The sequence below is a fragment of the Gobio gobio genome (assembly GCF_949357685.1).
Source record: "Gobio gobio genome assembly, chromosome: 8".
In the NCBI taxonomy this organism is placed as follows: domain Eukaryota; kingdom Metazoa; phylum Chordata; class Actinopteri; order Cypriniformes; family Gobionidae; genus Gobio; species Gobio gobio.
This window is the reverse complement of record NC_137114.1, coordinates 58350855-58371387: the sequence shown is the minus strand read 5'-3', so window position 1 is coordinate 58371387 and position 20533 is coordinate 58350855. Positions and strand designations below refer to the sequence as shown.

General features: G+C 46.6%; 1 protein-coding gene across 1 annotated transcript in view; it reads right to left on the bottom strand.

Moving 5' to 3' along the window:
• chrd (chordin) overlaps positions 1–20026 on the bottom strand; it is a 47340-nt gene extending 27314 nt beyond the window's left edge. The window contains exons 1-6 of the mRNA XM_079823454.1: positions 19765–20026; positions 16153–16256; positions 15946–16072; positions 12778–12909; positions 12555–12672; positions 919–1006 (exon numbers count right to left, since the gene is read on the bottom strand). Coding sequence (XP_079679580.1) covers positions 919–1006; positions 12555–12672; positions 12778–12909; positions 15946–16072; positions 16153–16256; positions 19765–19894 — 699 coding nt within the window. The 5' untranslated portion in view covers positions 19895–20026. The remainder of the gene's footprint in view (positions 1–918; positions 1007–12554; positions 12673–12777; positions 12910–15945; positions 16073–16152; positions 16257–19764) is intronic.
• Between the last annotated feature and the right edge of the window lie 507 nt (positions 20027–20533).

Below are 20533 nucleotides of genomic sequence, written 5' to 3'. Positions count from 1 at the left end.
TTGAGTGTTCTCTGAGTGTTACTCTTGAGTGTTCTGAGTGTTACTCTTGAGTGTTCTCTGAGTGTTACTCTTGAGTGTTCTCTGAGTGTTACTCTTGAGTGTTCTGAGTGTTACTCTTGAGTGTTCTCTGAGCGTTACTCTTGAGTGTTCTCTGAGTGTTACTCTTGAGTGTTCTGAGTGTTACTCTTGAGTGTTCTCTGAGTGTTACTCTTGAGTGTTCTCTGAGTGTTACTCTTGAGTGTTCTCTGAGTGTTACTCTTGAGTGTTCTGAGTGTTACTCTTGAGTGTTCTCTGAGCGTTACTCTTGAGTGTTCTCTGAGTGTTACTCTTGAGTGTTCTCTGAGTGTTACTCTTGAGTGTTCTGAGTGTTACTCTTGAGTGTTCTCTCAGTGTTACTCTTGAGTGTTCTCTGAGTGTTACTCTTGAGTGTTCTCTGAGTGTTACTCTTGAGTGTTCTGAGTGTTACTCTTGAGTGTTCTCTCAGTGTTACTCTTGAGTGTTCTCTGAGCGTTACTCTTGAGTGTTCTCTGAGTGTTACTCTTGAGTGTTCTGAGTGTTACTCTTGAGTGTTCTCTGAGCGTTACTCTTGAGTGTTCTCTGAGTGTTACTCTTGAGTGTTCTCTGAGTGTTACTCTTGAGTGTTCTCTGAGTGTTACTCTTGAGTGTTCTCTGAGTGTTACTCTTGAGTGTTCTCTGAGTGTTACTCTTGAGTGTTCTCTGAGTGTTACTCTTGAGTGTTCTCTGAGTGTTACTCTTGAGTGTTCTCTGAGTGTTACTCTTGAGTGTTCTCTGAGCGTTACTCTTGAGTGTTCTCTGAGTGTTACTCTTGAGTGTTCTCTGAGCGTTACTTTTTGAACACACGGTTAAACATCACATTAGATCCTCAATGAGTGTAGTTGTAGTGAAGGATATGCTCACCATGTCTGTATCTGCTCGCGGGACCCTAAACTCAAACGCAGTGTTTCCGTCAGAGTCCAGGAAGCTGATGCTGCTCGGCCTGTTCATCCTGACACACAAACAGAAGCATGAAGTGAGTGATGGAGGTGAGAGAGGCAGATGAAGTGAGTGATGGAGATGAGAGAGGCAGATGGAGTGAGTGATGGAGGTGAGAGAGGCAGATGAAGTGAGTGATGGAGATGAGAGAGGCAGATGGAGTGAGTGATGGAGGTGAGAGAGGCAGATGGATTGAGTGATGGCGGTGAGAGAGGCAGATGGATTGAGTGATGGAGGTGAGAGAGGCAGATGGATTGAGTGATGGAGGTGAGAGAGGCAGATGGATTGAGTGATGGAGAATAGAGAGGCAGATGGAGTGAGTGATGGAGGTGAGAGAGGCAGATGGAGTGAGTGAAGGAGGGGAGAGAGGCAGATGGAGTGAGTGATGGAGGGGAGAGAGGCAGATGGAGTGAGTGAAGGAGGGGAGAGAGGCAGATGGAGTGAGTGAAGGAGGGGAGAGAGGCAGATGGAGTGAGTGATGGAGGGGAGAGAGGCAGATGGAGTGAGTGAAGGAGGGGAGAGAGGCAGATGGAGTGAGTGATGGAGGGGAGAGAGGCAGATGGATTGAGTGATGGAGAATAGAGAGGCAGATGGAGTGAGTGATGGAGGTGAGAGAGGCAGATGGAGTGAGTGATGGAGGTGAGAGAGGCAGATGGAGTGAGTGATGGAGATGAGAGAGGCAGATGGAGTGAGTGAAGGAGGGGAGAGAGGCAGATGGAGTGAGTGATGGAGGGGAGAGAGGCAGATGGAGTGAGTGAAGGAGGGGAGAGAGGCAGATGGAGTGAGTGATGGAGAATAGAGAGGCAGATGGAGTGAGTGATGGAGAATAGAGAGGCAGATGGAGTGAGTGATGGAGATGAGAGAGGCAGATGGAGTGAGTGATGGAGAATAGAGAGGCAGATGGAGTGAGTGATGGAGAAAAGAGAGGCAGATGGAGTGAGTGATGGAGATGAGAGAGGCAGATGGAGTGAGTGATGGAGAATAGAGAGAGGCAGATGGAGTGAGTGATGGAGAATAGAGAGGCAGATGGAGTGAGTGATGGAGAATAGAGAGGCAGATGGAGTGAGTGAAGGAGGTGAGAGAGGCAGATGGAGTGAGTGAAGGAGGTGAGAGAGGCAGATGGAGTGAGTGATGGAGAATAGAGAGGCAGATGGAGTGAGTGATGGAGGTGAGAGAGGCAGATGGAGTGAGTGAAGGAGGTGAGAGAGGCAGATGGATTGAGTGATGGAGAATAGAGAGGCAGATGGAGTGAGTGATGGAGGTGAGAGAGGCAGATGGAGTGAGTGAAGGAGGGGAGAGAGGCAGATGGAGTGAGTGATGGAGGTGAGAGAGGCAGATGGAGTGAGTGATGGAGGTGAGAGAGGCAGATGGAGTGAGTGAAGGAGGGGAGAGAGGCAGATGGAGTGAGTGAAGGAGGTGAGAGAGGCAGATGGAGTGAGTGATGGAGGTGAGAGAGGCAGATGGAGTGAGTGAAGGAGGGGAGAGAGGCAGATGGAGTGAGTGATGGAGGTGAGAGAGGCAGATGGAGTGAGTGAAGGAGGGGAGAGAGGCAGATGGAGTGAGTGATGGAGAATAGAGAGGCAGATGGAGTGAGTGATGGAGATGAGAGAGGCAGATGGAGTGAGTGATGGAGAATAGAGAGGCAGATGGAGTGAGTGATGGAGATGAGAGAGGCAGATGGATTGAGTGATGGAGGTGAGAGAGGCAGATGGATTGAGTGATGGAGGTGAGAGAGGCAGATGGATTGAGTGATGGAGGTGAGAGAGGCAGATGGATTGAGTGATGGAGGTGAGAGAGGCAGATGGATTGAGTGATGGAGAATAGAGAGGCAGATGGAGTGAGTGATGGAGGTGAGAGAGGCAGATGGAGTGAGTGAAGGAGGGGAGAGAGGCAGATGGAGTGAGTGATGGAGGGGAGAGAGGCAGATGGAGTGAGTGAAGGAGGGGAGAGAGGCAGATGGAGTGAGTGAAGGAGGGGAGAGAGGCAGATGGAGTGAGTGATGGAGGGGAGAGAGGCAGATGGAGTGAGTGAAGGAGGGGAGAGAGGCAGATGGAGTGAGTGATGGAGGGGAGAGAGGCAGATGGAGTGAGTGAAGGAGGGGAGAGAGGCAGATGGAGTGAGTGATGGAGAATAGAGAGGCAGATGGAGTGAGTGATGGAGAATAGAGAGGCAGATGGAGTGAGTGATGGAGATGAGAGAGGCAGATGGAGTGAGTGAAGGAGGGGAGAGAGGCAGATGGAGTGAGTGATGGAGGGGAGAGAGGCAGATGGAGTGAGTGAAGGAGGGGAGAGAGGCAGATGGAGTGAGTGATGGAGAATAGAGAGGCAGATGGAGTGAGTGATGGAGAATAGAGAGGCAGATGGAGTGAGTGATGGAGATGAGAGAGGCAGATGGAGTGAGTGATGGAGAATAGAGAGGCAGATGGAGTGAGTGATGGAGAAAAGAGAGGCAGATGGAGTGAGTGATGGAGATGAGAGAGGCAGATGGAGTGAGTGATGGAGAATAGAGAGAGGCAGATGGAGTGAGTGATGGAGAATAGAGAGGCAGATGGAGTGAGTGATGGAGAATAGAGAGGCAGATGGAGTGAGTGAAGGAGGTGAGAGAGGCAGATGGAGTGAGTGAAGGAGGTGAGAGAGGCAGATGGAGTGAGTGATGGAGAATAGAGAGGCAGATGGAGTGAGTGATGGAGGTGAGAGAGGCAGATGGAGTGAGTGAAGGAGGTGAGAGAGGCAGATGGATTGAGTGATGGAGAATAGAGAGGCAGATGGAGTGAGTGATGGAGGTGAGAGAGGCAGATGGAGTGAGTGAAGGAGGGGAGAGAGGCAGATGGAGTGAGTGATGGAGGTGAGAGAGGCAGATGGAGTGAGTGATGGAGGGGAGAGAGGCAGATGGAGTGAGTGAAGGAGGGGAGAGAGGCAGATGGAGTGAGTGATGGAGAATAGAGAGGCAGATGGAGTGAGTGATGGAGATGAGAGAGGCAGATGGAGTGAGTGATGGAGAATAGAGAGGCAGATGGAGTGAGTGATGGAGATGAGAGAGGCAGATGGAGTGAGTGATGGAGAATAGAGAGAGGCAGATGGAGTGAGTGATGGAGAATAGAGAGGCAGATGGAGTGAGTGATGGAGAATAGAGAGGCAGATGGAGTGAGTGAAGGAGGTGAGAGAGGCAGATGGAGTGAGTGAAGGAGGTGAGAGAGGCAGATGGAGTGAGTGATGGAGAATAGAGAGGCAGATGGAGTGAGTGATGGAGGTGAGAGAGGCAGATGGAGTGAGTGAAGGAGGTGAGAGAGGCAGATGGAGTGAGTGATGGAGGTGAGAAAGGCAGATGGAGTGAGTGATGGAGAATAGAGAGGCAGATGGAGTGAGTGATGGAGGTGAGAGAGGCAGATGGAGTGAGTGATGGAGAATAGAGAGGCAGATGGAGTGAGTGATGGAGGTGAGAGAGGCAGATGGAGTGAGTGATGGAGAATAGAGAGAGGCAGATGGAGTGAGTGATGGAGGTGAGAGAGGCAGATGGAGTGAGTGATGGAGAATAGAGAGGCAGATGGAGTGAGTGATGGAGGTGAGAGAGGCAGATGGAGTGAGTGATGGAGAATAGAGAGGCAGATGGAGTGAGTGATGGAGGTGAGAGAGGCAGATGGAGTGAGTGATGGAGAATAGAGAGGCAGATGGAGTGAGTGATGGAGGTGAGAGAGGCAGATGGAGTGAGTGATGGAGAATAGAGAGGCAGATGGAGTGAGTGATGGAGGTGAGAGAGGCAGATGGAGTGAGTGATGGAGAATAGAGAGAGGCAGATGGAGTGAGTGATGGAGAATAGAGAGGCAGATGGAGTGAGTGATGGAGATGAGAGAGGCAGATGGAGTGAGTGAAGGAGGTGAGAGAGGCAGATGGAGTGAGTGATGGAGGTGAGAAAGGCAGATGGAGTGAGTGATGGAGAATAGAGAGGCAGATGGAGTGAGTGATGGAGGTGAGAAAGGCAGATGGAGTGAGTGATGGAGAATAGAGAGGCAGATGGAGTGAGTGATGGAGGTGAGAGAGGCAGATGGAGTGAGTGATGGAGAATAGAGAGAGGCAGATGGAGTGAGTGATGGAGAATAGAGAGGCAGATGGAGTGAGTGAAGGAGGTGAGAGAGGCAGATGGAGTGAGTGAAGGAGGTGAGAGAGGCAGATGGAGTGAGTGATGGAGAATAGAGAGGCAGATGGAGTGAGTGATGGAGGTGAGAGAGGCAGATGGAGTGAGTGAAGGAGGGGAGAGAGGCAGATGGAGTGAGTGATGGAGGTGAGAGAGGCAGATGGATTGAGTGATGGAGATGAGAGGGGCAGATGGAGTGAGTGATGGAGATGAGAGAGGCAGATGGAGTGAGTGATGGAGATGAGAGAGGCAGATGGATTGAGTGATGGAGATGAGAGAGGCAGCTGGAGTGAGTGATGGAGATGAGAGAGGCAGATGGAGTGAGTGATGGAGAATAGAGAGGCAGATGGAGTGAGTGATGGAGAATAGAGAGGCAGATGGAGTGAGTGATGGAGAATAGAGAGGCAGATGGAGTGAGTGATGGAGATGAGAGAGGCAGATGGAGGTGAGAGAGGCAGATGGAGTGAGTGATGGAGATGAGAGAGGCAGATGGAGTGAGTGATGGAGGTGAGAGAGGCAGATGGAGTGAGTGATGGAGAATAGAGAGGCAGATGGAGTGAGTGATGGAGAATAGAGAGAGGCAGATGGAGTGAGTGATGGAGAATAGAGAGGCAGATGGAGTGAGTGATGGAGAATAGAGAGAGGCAGATGGAGTGAGTGATGGAGAATAGAGAGGCAGATGAAGTGAGTGATGGAGGTGAGAGAGGCAGATGGAGTGAGTGATGGAGAATAGAGAGGCAGATGGAGTGAGTGATGGAGAATAGAGAGAGGCAGATGGAGTGAGTGATGGAGAATAGAGAGGCAGATGGAGTGAGTGATGGAGATGAGAGAGGCAGATGGAGTGAGTGATGGAGATGAGAGAGGCAGATGGAGTGAGTGATGGAGATGAGAGAGACAGATGGAGTGAGTGATGGAGGTGAGAGAGGCAGATGGATTGAGTGATGGAGGTGAGAGAGGCAGATGGATTGAGTGATGGAGGTGAGAGAGGCAGATGGATTGAGTGATGGAGGTGAGAGAGGCAGATGGATTGAGTGATGGAGGTGAGAGAGGCAGATGGAGTGAGTGAAGGAGGGGAGAGAGGCAGATGGATTGAGTGATGGAGAATAGAGAGGCAGATGGAGTGAGTGATGGAGGTGAGAGAGGCAGATGGAGTGAGTGAAGGAGGTGAGAGAGGCAGATGGATTGAGTGATGGAGAATAGAGAGGCAGATGGAGTGAGTGATGGAGGTGAGAGAGGCAGATGGAGTGAGTGAAGGAGGGGAGAGAGGCAGATGGAGTGAGTGATGGAGGGGAGAGAGGCAGATGGAGTGAGTGAAGGAGGGGAGAGAGGCAGATGGAGTGAGTGAAGGAGGGGAGAGAGGCAGATGGAGTGAGTGAAGGAGGGGAGAGAGGCAGATGGAGTGAGTGATGGAGGGGAGAGAGGCAGATGGAGTGAGTGAAGGAGGGGAGAGAGGCAGATGGAGTGAGTGATGGAGAATAGAGAGGCAGATGGAGTGAGTGATGGAGAATAGAGAGGCAGATGGAGTGAGTGATGGAGATGAGAGAGGCAGATGGAGTGAGTGAAGGAGGGGAGAGAGGCAGATGGAGTGAGTGATGGAGGGGAGAGAGGCAGATGGAGTGAGTGAAGGAGGGGAGAGAGGCAGATGGAGTGAGTGATGGAGAATAGAGAGGCAGATGGAGTGAGTGATGGAGAATAGAGAGGCAGATGGAGTGAGTGATGGAGATGAGAGAGGCAGATGGAGTGAGTGATGGAGAATAGAGAGGCAGATGGAGTGAGTGATGGAGAAAAGAGAGGCAGATGGAGTGAGTGATGGAGATGAGAGAGGCAGATGGAGTGAGTGATGGAGAATAGAGAGAGGCAGATGGAGTGAGTGATGGAGAATAGAGAGGCAGATGGAGTGAGTGATGGAGAATAGAGAGGCAGATGGAGTGAGTGAAGGAGGTGAGAGAGGCAGATGGAGTGAGTGAAGGAGGTGAGAGAGGCAGATGGAGTGAGTGATGGAGAATAGAGAGGCAGATGGAGTGAGTGATGGAGGTGAGAGAGGCAGATGGAGTGAGTGAAGGAGGTGAGAGAGGCAGATGGATTGAGTGATGGAGAATAGAGAGGCAGATGGAGTGAGTGATGGAGGTGAGAGAGGCAGATGGAGTGAGTGAAGGAGGGGAGAGAGGCAGATGGAGTGAGTGATGGAGGGGAGAGAGGCAGATGGAGTGAGTGAAGGAGGGGAGAGAGGCAGATGGAGTGAGTGATGGAGAATAGAGAGGCAGATGGAGTGAGTGATGGAGATGAGAGAGGCAGATGGAGTGAGTGATGGAGAATAGAGAGGCAGATGGAGTGAGTGATGGAGATGAGAGAGGCAGATGGATTGAGTGATGGAGGTGAGAGAGGCAGATGGATTGAGTGATGGAGGTGAGAGAGGCAGATGGATTGAGTGATGGAGGTGAGAGAGGCAGATGGATTGAGTGATGGAGGTGAGAGAGGCAGATGGATTGAGTGATGGAGAATAGAGAGGCAGATGGAGTGAGTGATGGAGGTGAGAGAGGCAGATGGAGTGAGTGAAGGAGGGGAGAGAGGCAGATGGAGTGAGTGATGGAGGGGAGAGAGGCAGATGGAGTGAGTGAAGGAGGGGAGAGAGGCAGATGGAGTGAGTGAAGGAGGGGAGAGAGGCAGATGGAGTGAGTGAAGGAGATGAGAGAGGCAGATGGAGTGAGTGATGGAGAATAGAGAGGCAGATGGAGTGAGTGAAGGAGGTGAGAGAGGCAGATGGAGTTAGTGAAGGTGGTGAGAGAGGCAGATGGAGTGAGTGATGGAGAATAGAGAGGCAGATGGAGTGAGTGATGGAGGTGAGAGAGGCAGATGGAGTGAGTGAAGGAGGGGAGAGAGGCAGATGGAGTGAGTGATGGAGGTGAGAGAGGCAGATGGATTGAGTGATGGAGATGAGAGAGGCAGATGGAGTGAGTGATGGAGATGAGAGAGGCAGATGGAGTGAGTGATGGAGATGAGAGAGGCAGATGGATTGAGTGATGGAGATGAGAGAGGCAGATGGAGTGAGTGATGGAGATGAGAGAGGCAGATGGAGTGAGTGATGGAGAATAGAGAGGCAGATGGAGTGAGTGATGGAGAATAGAGAGGCAGATGGAGTGAGTGATGGAGATGAGAGAGGCAGATGGAGGTGAGAGAGGCAGATGGAGTGAGTGATGGAGATGAGAGAGGCAGATGGAGTGAGTGATGGAGGTGAGAGAGGCAGATGGAGTGAGTGATGGAGAATAGAGAGGCAGATGGAGTGAGTGATGGAGAATAGAGAGAGGCAGATGGAGTGAGTGATGGAGAATAGAGAGGCAGATGGAGTGAGTGATGGAGAATAGAGAGAGGCAGATGGAGTGAGTGATGGAGAATAGAGAGGCAGATGAAGTGAGTGATGGAGGTGAGAGAGGCAGATGGAGTGAGTGATGGAGAATAGAGAGGCAGATGGAGTGAGTGATGGAGAATAGAGAGAGGCAGATGGAGTGAGTGATGGAGAATAGAGAGGCAGATGGAGTGAGTGATGGAGATGAGAGAGGCAGATGGAGTGAGTGATGGAGATGAGAGAGGCAGATGGAGTGAGTGATGGAGATGAGAGAGACAGATGGAGTGAGTGATGGAGGTGAGAGAGGCAGATGGAGTGAGTGATGGAGATGAGAGAGGCAGATGGAGTGAGTGATGGAGGTGAGAGAGGCAGATGGAGTGAGTGATGGAGATGAGAGAGGCAGATGGAGTGAGTGATGGAGGTGAGAGAGGCAGATGGAGTGAGTGAAGGAGATGAGAGAGGCAGATGGAGTGAGTGATGGAGAATAGAGAGGCAGATGGAGTGAGTGATGGAGGTGACAGAGGCAGATGGATTGAGTGATGGAGAATAGAGAGGCAGATGGAGTGAGTGATGGAGGTGAGAGAGGCAGATGGAGTGAGTGAAGGAGGGGAGAGAGGCAGATGGAGTGAGTGATGGAGGTGAGAGAGGCAGATGGAGTGAGTGATGGAGGGGAGAGAGGCAGATGGAGTGAGTGAAGGAGGGGAGAGAGGCAGATGGAGTGAGTGATGGAGAATAGAGAGGCAGATGGAGTGAGTGATGGAGATGAGAGAGGCAGATGGAGTGAGTGATGGAGAATAGAGAGGCAGATGGAGTGAGTGATGGAGATGAGAGAGGCAGATGGAGTGAGTGAAGGAGGTGAGAGAGGCAGATGGAGTGAGTGAAGGAGGTGAGAGAGGCAGATGGAGTGAGTGATGGAGAATAGAGAGGCAGATGGAGTGAGTGATGGAGATGAGAGAGGCAGATGGAGTGAGTGATGGAGATGAGAGAGGCAGATGGAGTGAGTGATGGAGAATAGAGAGGCAGATGGAGTGAGTGATGGAGAATAGAGAGGCAGATGGAGTGAGTGATGGAGAATAGAGAGGCAGATGGAGTGAGTGATGGAGAATAGAGAGGCAGATGGAGAATAGAGAGGCAGATGGAGTGAGTGATGGAGATGAGAGAGGCAGATGGAGTGAGTGATGGAGAATAGAGAGGCAGATGGAGTGAGTGATGGAGAATAGAGAGGCAGATGGAGTGAGTGATGGAGATGAGAGAGGCAGATGGAGTGAGTGATGGAGATGAGAGAGGCAGATGGAGTGAGTGATGGAGAATAGAGAGGCAGATGGAGTGAGTGATGGAGATGAGAGAGGCAGATGGAGAATAGAGAGAGGCAGATGGAGAATAGAGAGGCAGATGGAGATGAGAGAGGCAGATGGAGATGAGAGAGGCAGATGGAGATGAGAGAGGCAGATGGAGAATAGAGAGGCAGATGGAGATGAGAGAGGCAGATGGAGAATAGAGAGAGGCAGATGGAGAATAGAGAGGCAGATGGAGATGAGAGAGGCAGATGGAGATGAGAGAGGCAGATGGAGATGAGAGAGGCAGATGGAGAATAGAGAGGCAGATGGAGAATAGAGAGGCAGATGGAGAATAGAGAGGCAGATGGAGAATAGAGAGGCAGATGGAGATGAGAGAGGCAGATGGAGAATAGAGAGGCAGATGGAGATGAGAGAGGCAGATGGAGATGAGAGAGGCAGATGGAGAATAGAGAGGCAGATGGAGATGAGAGAGGCAGATGGAGTTAGTGATGGAGATGAGAGAGGCAGATGGAGATGAGAGAGGCAGATGGAGAATAGAGAGGCAGATGGAGAATAGAGAGGCAGATGGAGATGAGAGAGGCAGATGGAGAATAGAGAGAGGCAGATGGAGAATAGAGAGAGGCAGATGGAGATGAGAGAGGCAGATGGAGAATAGAGAGGCAGATGGAGATGAGAGAGGCAGATGGAGAATAGAGAGGCAGATGGAGAATAGAGAGGCAGATGGAGATGAGAGAGGCAGATGGAGATGAGAGCGGCAGATGGAGAATAGAGAGGCAGATGGAGATGCGAGAGGCAGATGGAGTGAGTGATGGAGATGAGAGAGGCAGATGGAGATGAGAGAGGCCGATGGAGAATAGAGAGAGGCAGATGGAGATGAGAGAGGCAGATGGAGATGAGAGAGGCAGATGGAGAATAGAGAGAGGCAGATGGAGAATAGAGAGAGGCAGATGGAGATGAGAGAGGCAGATGGAGAATAGAGAGGCAGATGGAGAATAGAGAGGCAGATGGAGAATAGAGAGAGGCAGATGGAGATGAGAGAGGCAGATGGAGAATAGAGAGGCAGATGGAGAATAGAGAGGCAGATGGAGATGAGAGAGGCAGATGGAGAATAGAGAGGCAGATGGAGAATAGAGAGAGGCAGATGGAGAATAGAGAGGCAGATGGAGAATAGAGAGAGGCAGATGGAGAATAGAGAGGCAGATGGAGAATAGAGAGGCAGATGGAGAATAGAGAGAGGCAGATGGAGATGAGAGAGGCAGATGGAGATGAGAGAGGCAGATGGAGATGAGAGAGGCAGATGGAGAATAGAGAGGCAGATGGAGAATAGAGAGAGGCAGATGGAGAATAGAGAGGCAGATGGAGATGAGAGAGGCAGATGGAGAATAGAGAGAGGCAGATGGAGAATAGAGAGGCAGATGGAGAATAGAGAGGCAGATGGAGAATAGAGAGAGGCAGATGGAGATGAGAGGGGCAGATGGAGATGAGAGAGGCAGATGGAGAATAGAGAGAGGCAGATGGAGATGAGAGAGGCAGATGGAGAATAGAGAGGCAGATGGAGATGAGAGAGGCAGATGGAGAATAGAGAGAGGCAGATGGAGAATAGAGAGGCAGATGGAGATGAGAGAGGCAGATGGAGATGAGAGAGGCAGATGGAGAATAGAGAGGCAGATGGAGAATAGAGAGGCAGATGGAGATGAGAGAGGCAGATGGAGTGAGTGATGGAGATGAGAGAGGCAGATGGAGATGAGAGAGGCAGATGGAGAATAGAGAGGCAGATGGAGAATAGAGAGAGGCAGATGGAGATGAGAGAGGCAGATGGAGAATAGAGAGAGGCAGATGGAGAATAGAGAGGCAGATGGAGAATAGAGAGAGGCAGATGGAGATGAGAGAGGCAGATGGAGAATAGAGAGGCAGATGGAGAATAGAGAGAGGCAGATGGAGATGAGAGAGGCAGATGGAGATGAGAGAGGCAGATGGAGATGAGAGAGGCAGATGGAGAATAGAGAGGCAGATGGAGAATAGAGAGAGGCAGATGGAGATGAGAGAGGCAGATGGAGAATAGAGAGGCAGATGGAGAATAGAGAGAGGCAGATGGAGAATAGAGAGGCAGATGGAGATGAGAGAGGCAGATGGAGATGAGAGAGGCAGATGGAGAATAGAGAGGCAGATGGAGAATAGAGAGAGGCAGATGGAGATGAGAGAGGCAGATGGAGAATAGAGAGGCAGATGGAGAATAGAGAGAGGCAGATGGAGAATAGAGAGGCAGATGGAGATGAGAGAGGCAGATGGAGAATAGAGAGGCAGATGGAGAATAGAGAGGCAGATGGAGATGAGAGAGGCAGATGGAGAATAGAGAGGCAGATGGAGATGAGAGAGGCAGATGGAGAATAGAGAGGCAGATGGAGAATAGAGAGGCAGATGGAGAATAGAGAGAGGCAGATGGAGAATAGAGAGAGGCAGATGGAGATGAGAGAGGCAGATGGAGAATAGAGAGGCAGATGGAGAATAGAGAGGCAGATGGAGAATAGAGAGGCAGATGGAGAATAGAGAGGCAGATGGAGAATAGAGAGGCAGATGGAGAATAGAGAGAGGCAGATGGAGATGAGAGAGGCAGATGGAGAATAGAGAGGCAGATGGAGAATAGAGAGGCAGATGGAGTGAGTGATGGAGAATAGAGAGGCAGATGGAGTGAGTGATGGAGAATAGAGAGGCAGATGGAGTGAGTGATGGAGAATAGAGAGGCAGATGGAGAATAGAGAGGCAGATCCTCTGCTGTGGTGGTGCTTTACCTCTGGAAGGTGATGGAGAAGCTCAGGCTGGTGCGGCTCAGAGAGAATCTGGCCCGAGCGACGCCGCTGGAGCTGGGCAGCCACGAGTCCATCACACCCGTCAGCAGAGCCACGAAATCTGCAGAACACAGCAGTGTGACCCGGCTGAACATGACTGGAGCGTGTGTGTGTGTGTGTGTGTGTGTGTGTGTGTGTGTGTGTGTGTGTGTGTGTGGAGTCTCACCAGTCGTGCTGTCTCTGTGGCTGTTCTCTTCAGAGCTGACGTAAGATCTGTCGTTGTACGACTTGTGCAGGTCGTCGTCTTTCTCCTGGAAGAACTCGAACAAAGACTCCGCCTCCTTCCTCCCGGAGTCGCCTGTAACCATGGAAACCAAAGTGCATGATGTCAGGAATGTACAATAGAGTCAAAGTTCAAGAGCGGCATCCATAAACATGAGCGCGAGGCCCATCAATCGTTCAAACTTTCCATTATTTCTTTTCACACCAGTCAGTCCTTCCAGAAAAATGCGTCTTTTTTGTGATTGTTGCGGGTTAAAAATCCTTGATTATGCGGCACGTTTTCTTAAAAAATGCGAAGGAAAATGCAGGATATTCATGCAATAAAATTGCAGGAACTTGCAAAAACTGTGGTTTAATGAAAAAGAGAAAAAAAAGCACTACATCACAGAAAGTGCTGGGAATATTTAAGTTCTCATCTTGTTTTATTGAAGACCTTAATAAACACACGGCTCAAATTTACAAAACATTGAGTCAAACAAGTTCTGTAGCTTTACAAAAGGAATATGCTGTGCCAAACCGCTGAGTCGACTCACTGATTCATAACGCTCCAAACCGCTGAATCGACTCACTGATTCATAACGCTCCAAACCACTGAATCGACTCACTGATTCATAACGCTCCAAACCGCTGAATCGACTCACTGATTCATAACGCTTCAAACCGCTGAATCGACTCACTGATTCATAACGCTTCAAACCGCTGAGTCGACTCACTGATTCATAACGCTCTGAACCGCTGAATCGACTCACTGATTCGTAACGCTTCGAAGCTTCATGATGCCGTGTTTTGAAATCGGTCATCACACCGGGAAACTGCTTTGCTTTGGTCTTTTGCTGTTATTTTTGTTGACGAATGTGAATGTGCGAGCTTTATCATGGTTTCAGCGATATCTATGGTTTAGCGATATCTGTGGTTTAGCGATATCTGTGGTTTAGCGATATCTGTGGTTTAGCGATATCTGTGGTTTAGAGATATCTGTGGTTTAGCGATATCTATGGTTTCAGCGATATCTGTGGTTTAGCGATATCTGTGGTTTAGCGATATCTATGGTTTCAGCGATATCTGTGGTTTAGCGATATCTATGGTTTAGCGATATCTGTGGTTTAGCGATATCTGTGGTTTAGCGATATCTATGGTTTCAGCGATATCTGTGGTTTAGAGATATCTGTGGTTTAGAGATATCTGTGGTTTAGCGATATCTGTGGTTTAGAGATATCTGTGGTTTAGAGATATCTGTGGTTTAGCGATATCTGTGGTTTAGCGATATCTGTGGTTTAGAGATATCTGTGGTTTAGCGATATCTGTGGTTTAGCGATATCTGTGGTTTAGAGATATCTGTGGTTTAGAGATATCTGTGGTTTAGAGATATCTGTGGTTTAGAGATATCTGTGGTTTAGCGATATCTATGGTTTAGCGATATCTGTGGTTTAGCGATATCTGTGGTTTAGCGATATCTATGGTTTAGCGATATCTGTGGTTTAGCGATATCTGTGGTTTAGAGATATCTGTGGTTTAGAGATATCTGTGGTTTAGAGATATCTGTGGTTTAGCGATATCTATGGTTTAGCGATATCTGTGGTTTAGTGATATCTATGGTTTCAGCGATATCTGTGGTTTAGCGATATCTGTGGTTTAGCGATATCTGTGGTTTAGAGATATCTGTGGTTTAGAGATATCTGTGGTTTAGAGATATCTGTGGTTTAGCGATATCTATGGTTTAGCGATATCTGTGGTTTAGCGATATCTGTGGTTTAGCGATATCTATGGTTTAGCGATATCTATGGTTTAGCAATATCTGTGGTTTAGCGATATCTGTGGTTTAGCGATATCTATGGTTTCAGCGATATCTGTGGTTTAGCGATATCTGTGGTTTAGCGATATCTGTGGTTTAGTGATATCTATGGTTTCAGCGATATCTGTGGTTTCAGCGATATCTGTGGTTTCAGCGATATCTGTGGTTTAGCGATAGTTTAGCGATATCTATGGTTTCAGCGATATCTGTGGTTAAGTGATATCTGTGGTTTAGTGATATCTATGGTTTCAGCGATATCTATGGTTTCAGCGATATCTGTGGTTTAGCGATAGTTTAGCGATATCTGTGGTTTCAGCGATATCTGTGGTTTAGCGATAGTTTAGCGATATCTATGGTTTCAGCGATATCTGTGGTTTAGCGATAGTTTAGCGATATCTATGGTTTCAGCGATATCTGTGGTTTCAGCGATATCTGTGGTTTAGCGATAGTTTAGCGATATCTATGGTTTCAGCGATATCTGTGGTTTCAGCGATAGTTTAGTGATATCTATGGTTTCAGCGATATCTGTGGTTTAGCGATAGTTTAGTGATATCTATGGTTTCAGCGATATCTGTGGTTTAGCGATAGTTTAGTGATATCTATGGTTTCAGCGATATCTATGGTTTCAGCGATATCTGTGGTTTAGCGATAGTTTAGCGATATCTATGGTTTCAGCGATATCTGTGGTTTCAGCGATATCTGTGGTTTCAGTGGTTTCAGCGATATCTGTGGTTTAGCGATAGTTTAGCGATATCTATGGTTTCAGCGATATCTGTGGTTTAGCGATAGTTTAGCGATATCTGTGGTTTCAGCGATATCTGTGGTTTCAGCGATATCTGTGGTTTCAGTGGTTTCAGCGATATCTGTGGTTTCAGTGGTTTCAGCGATATCTGTGGTTTAGCGATAGTTTAGCGATATCTATGGTTTAGCGATATCTGTGGTTTAGCGATATCTATGGTTTAGCGATATCTGTGGTTTCTCCACGGGGTTTGCAGCTTTTCGATTACGTTCACGTCAGGTAATTACATCACTTTAAAACGTTCCCATGGCAACAGGGGGAAATGGCGGCTCTTTTTTCATTTTTCAACTTTCTGCTAATATATATGACTTCCTTGCAACGAAAATGCGGGGATTATGAAATCATGCTAGCCCTGCATATTTTTCATGCAGAAATAGGCAATTTACATGGGCGAAAGTGCGGCGTATTTGAAAAAATGCGGCTGATTATGCATTAAATCATGCGATTGCATAATCATGTTTTTCTGGAGGGAGTGACCATCTGTTGACCATCCACAGGGAAACACGCACTCCTTCTTTTACCTTTGGGGCATGTTTTGCAGCAGTGTCCCGGAAGCAGGACCGGATCGTCGCAGGCCGGCTCGGGACAGTCCTGCTTCATATTCCGGCAGCTCACCTTCCCAAACACCTTCCCTCGCCGGCTCCTCTGCTGCTGGGAGAGAGAAGGAAACCCGTTAATCTAGAGCGCCGCGGAGGATTAGATCAGTGACCTTCCTCAGTCCCACTCACCGGCTCGCAGTGGCACATCACGCAGGGCATCACGCCGAAGGGCTCGCCCAGGTCTGGGTGCCACGTGTCTTCCAGAGAATAGAAGCGGCCGCCGAAGGAGCAACCTGAGTGAGACAATAAACCAGAGCAGCGTGAGGCCGTCTGTGTGTGTGTCTGTGTGTGTGAGAGCATGGGGAATGTGCACAAATCAGCTTCAAGCGGCCGTTTGCGAGCCAATCCTTCAAGAACACCCGCTAAAACGAGCAGCGAGCAAACCAGCGCTGGGAACCAAAACATCTCCTCCGCTTTGTTTTGAAGACAGAATGAGAGATTCGAGTAAATGTGGTGTTTAATGCATCTGGAATGAGGTCCGTTTACAGCCTCCCTTTACTGAGCCAGACTATTAAACAATTTATTGTTCGGCTAAACACTCTCAGACACACACACACACACACACGTAAACCACGGCCATGCAGAGATAAACGGAGAGTGCGAGTGTTTATGTGGCTCTTTGGAGATTATCACAGTCCTCAGATCTGTGTTCTGGGCTAGGGCTGATGGCCTTCTGTCGTCAGGTTAATGCGTTATATACATCATTAATGGAATGCTTCAGTTTTCAATGTTCTCTGAAACATTTCAAGAATGTTTGCGTTCGCATAACAAAGAAAACATTTCCATCAATGGAAGTCGATCTGAAGAGTCGCAATGAAACATCATAAAGTCAAAGCCTTTACAGCCAATAATGACTTCAGAAATCTGGTGACACTTTAGAGTACAGATCCATCATTAATGAGTAACTACACAGGAACAAATGAGTAACGCAGTATTAACACTATAGTAACTACTATTGACTAACAAGGAACTCTGATGAATGAATTAGTAAGTAATAGCGCTCAGTTGAATGAGGAAGTTCACTAATCAATAGCTACTATTATTTGCATAACTCCCAGAACTACTATATACAGATTCATAATTAACACGAGTAATGGATGATTAATTCTGAGTGAAGGTCATAGTAACCCTTTAGTAATGACTCAAGTGTTACTACATCCTTCAGAAGGAGTTACTCATTAATTGGATCAGTATTCTAAAGTGAAGTTCATGGTAACCCACTAGTAATTACTCATGTGTTACTATCCAAAACCTTACCAAAAAAAATCAAAAGTTTACAGTCATTACTACAGGGTTATGTTTTTCACTTTATAATACTGATCCAAATAATTATTAGTTACTTTTGAATAACACTTGAGTCATTACTAAAGGGTTACTATGACCTTCACTCAGAATTAATCATACAGTACTCGTGTTAATTATGAATCTGTATATAGTAGTTCTGGGAGTTATGCAAATAATAGTAGCTATTGATTAGCTAATAGTGAACTACCTCATTCAACTGAGCGCTATTACTTACTAATTCGTTAATCAGAGTTCCTTGTTAGTTAATAGTAGTTACTAGATTGTTAATACTACATTTGGGTCAGTATTCTAAAGTTAAAAAAACATAACTCTGTAGTAAGGACTGTAAACTTTAGATTTTTTTGTAAGGTTTTGGATAGTAACACTTGAGTAATTACTAGTGGATTACCATGATCTTCACTTTAGAATACTGATCCAATTAATGAGTAATTCCTATAGAAGTGTGTAGTAACACTTGAGTCACTACTATCCAAAACTATAAAACATCAAAAGTTTACAGTCATTACTACAGAGTTATGTTTTTCACTTTAGAATACTGATCCAAATGTAGTATTAACACTCTAGTAACTACTATTGACTAACAAGGAACTCTGATTAATGAATTAGTAAGTAATAGCGGTCAGTTGAATGAGGTAGTTCACTATTAGCTAATCAAAAACTACTATTATTTGCATAACTCCCAGAACTACTATATACAGATTCATAATTAACACGAGTAATGTATAATTAATTCTGAGTGAAGGTCATAGTAACCCTTTAGTAATGACTCAAGTGTTACTACATCCTTCAGAAGGAGTTACTCATTATTTGGATCAATATTATAAAGTGAAAAACATAACTCTGTAGTAATGACTGTAAACTTTTGAGGTTTTTGTAAGTTTTGGATAGTAGTGACTCAAGTGTTACTACACACTTCTATAGGAATTACTCATTATTTGGATCAGTATTCTAAAGTGAAGATCATGGTAATCCACTAGTACAAACTCAAGTGTTACTATCCAAAACCTTACAAAAAATCAAAAGTTTACAATGTCTTCAGTGATTACTAGAGTTATGTTTTTCACTTTAGAATACTGATCCAAATAATTAGTAGTTCCTTCTGAAGGATGTAGTAACACTTGAGTCATTATTAATGGGTTACTATGAACTTAACTTAAGAATTAATTAAGATTTAAGATTAGATATAAAGATTTCTGGTAAGACTTTATAATACAGATCCATCATTAACGAATAACTACACAGGACCAAATTATTAACACTATAGTAACTACTATTAACTAACAAGGAACTCTGATTAATGAATTAGTAAGTAATAGCGCTCAGTTGAGTGTGGTATTTCACTATTAGCGAATCAAAAACTACTATTTTTTCATAACTCCCAGAACTACTATAAGATCCATAATTAACATGAATAATGCAAAATGTATAATTAATTCTAAATTGAAGGTCATAGTAACCCATAAGTAGTGACTCAAGTGTTACTACATACATCAGAAGGAACTACTAATGATTTGGATCAGTAATCTAAAGTGAAAAACATAACTGAAGGATGTAGTAACACTTGACTTGAGTCACTACTTTCCAAAACTTTACAAAAACCTCAAAAGTTTACAGTCATTACTACAGAGTTATGTTTTTCTCTTTAGAATACTGATCCAATTACCCATCGGTGGTGTTACAACATCCTTCAGAAGAAACTACTAATTATTTGGATCAATATTATAAAGTGAAAAACATAACTCTGTAGTAACGACTGAAGTCATAGTAAGGTTTTGATGTTTTTTGGATTGTGACTCAAGTGTTACTACACACTTCTATAGGAATTACTCATTATTTGGATCAGTATTCTAAAGTGAAGATCATGGTAACCCACTAAACTCAAGTGTTACTATCCAAAACTTTACACACACAAAAAAACAACCTAAAAGTATACAATGTCTTCAGTCATTACTACAGAGTTATGTTTTTCACTTTAGAATAATAACTCCTGATGGATGTAGTAACACTTGAGTAATTACTAATGGGTTACTATGACCTTCACTTTAGAATTATTATACATTATGCATTACTCATGTTAATTATGAATCTGTATATAGTAGTAGCCAAGAAAAAAAAACGTTTTTAATTAACTTTAGAACATTTCCATCAATGAAAGTTTCTTGGTTTAAGATCTGAAGAGTCGCAATGAACTACCAGAAAGTCAAGAATACAGCCAATAATAACTCTTCAGAAATCTACACTCTTAAAAGTAAAGGTTTGATGCAGTTGGTGGATCCATGAAGAACTTGTGTTCTTTATATCACAGAATGCGCTGGGACGGTTGCGCGTGTGTGTGTGTGTGTGTGTGTGTGTGTGTGTGTGTGTGTGTGTGTGTGTGTGTGTGTGTGTGTGTGTGTGTGTGTGTGGGGTTGTTTGGAGATGAAACGCGGCTCTTACCGGACAGGCCCTTGGATGTGATGGGCTCCCGCTCGGGCTGGATGGGTAAGGCGGGGGTCTTGAGCCTCGAGCCCCGCGTCGCGGAGATGAGCGCGCAGAGCAGGATCCACAGCAGTCGCGGCGCCTCCATCCCGAACTCCGCGTCCTTTCTCCAGCAACACAAGCCAATGCTCTCGCTGTATAAGAGAGCTAATGCTATAATAACGGTCCTCCTCAGACTGAGCTCGGGTGTTTCTCACGGTGTGTGTGAGTGAGTGTGTGCGCCGTTAGCGCGAGCGACTCTCGGTTTTATCCGGTGCTCGGAGGGGCGTGGCCTCAGATGCTCCCAAACTTCACCTGCGAATATCAACCTTTAACACACACTTTCCAAACGCGCTTTAATTCTGGCATCTTTCCCACTCGCTCAGTTTCGCTTTCATTGTTAAACGTGGTTGTTTTTTCCTTCAAATAATTGCATCATGAATAGGCTAATGAAAAGAAAATAGCATGAAAAGATGCTTTTTGTATATGTCCGCGAAAGAACTGGCGCTTAAAAACCCCACAAAGCAAAACATTATTCTGTATAACCTGGAGATTGAAACACGTCTCCAAAGAACCACACAAACGCTGCTAAACTTGAAGAACGTTCCCAGTATTTGTCCTCTGGGTTCTCATTTGAATGTGCTTGACCCTCATCAGCCCCCTGCTTCAATCAAAGGCTGAGTGGGAGTCCTTTATTTCCCAAGACTTCCTTTCTTTCAGGAGAACAATGAGTGTTCACCGAGAAACC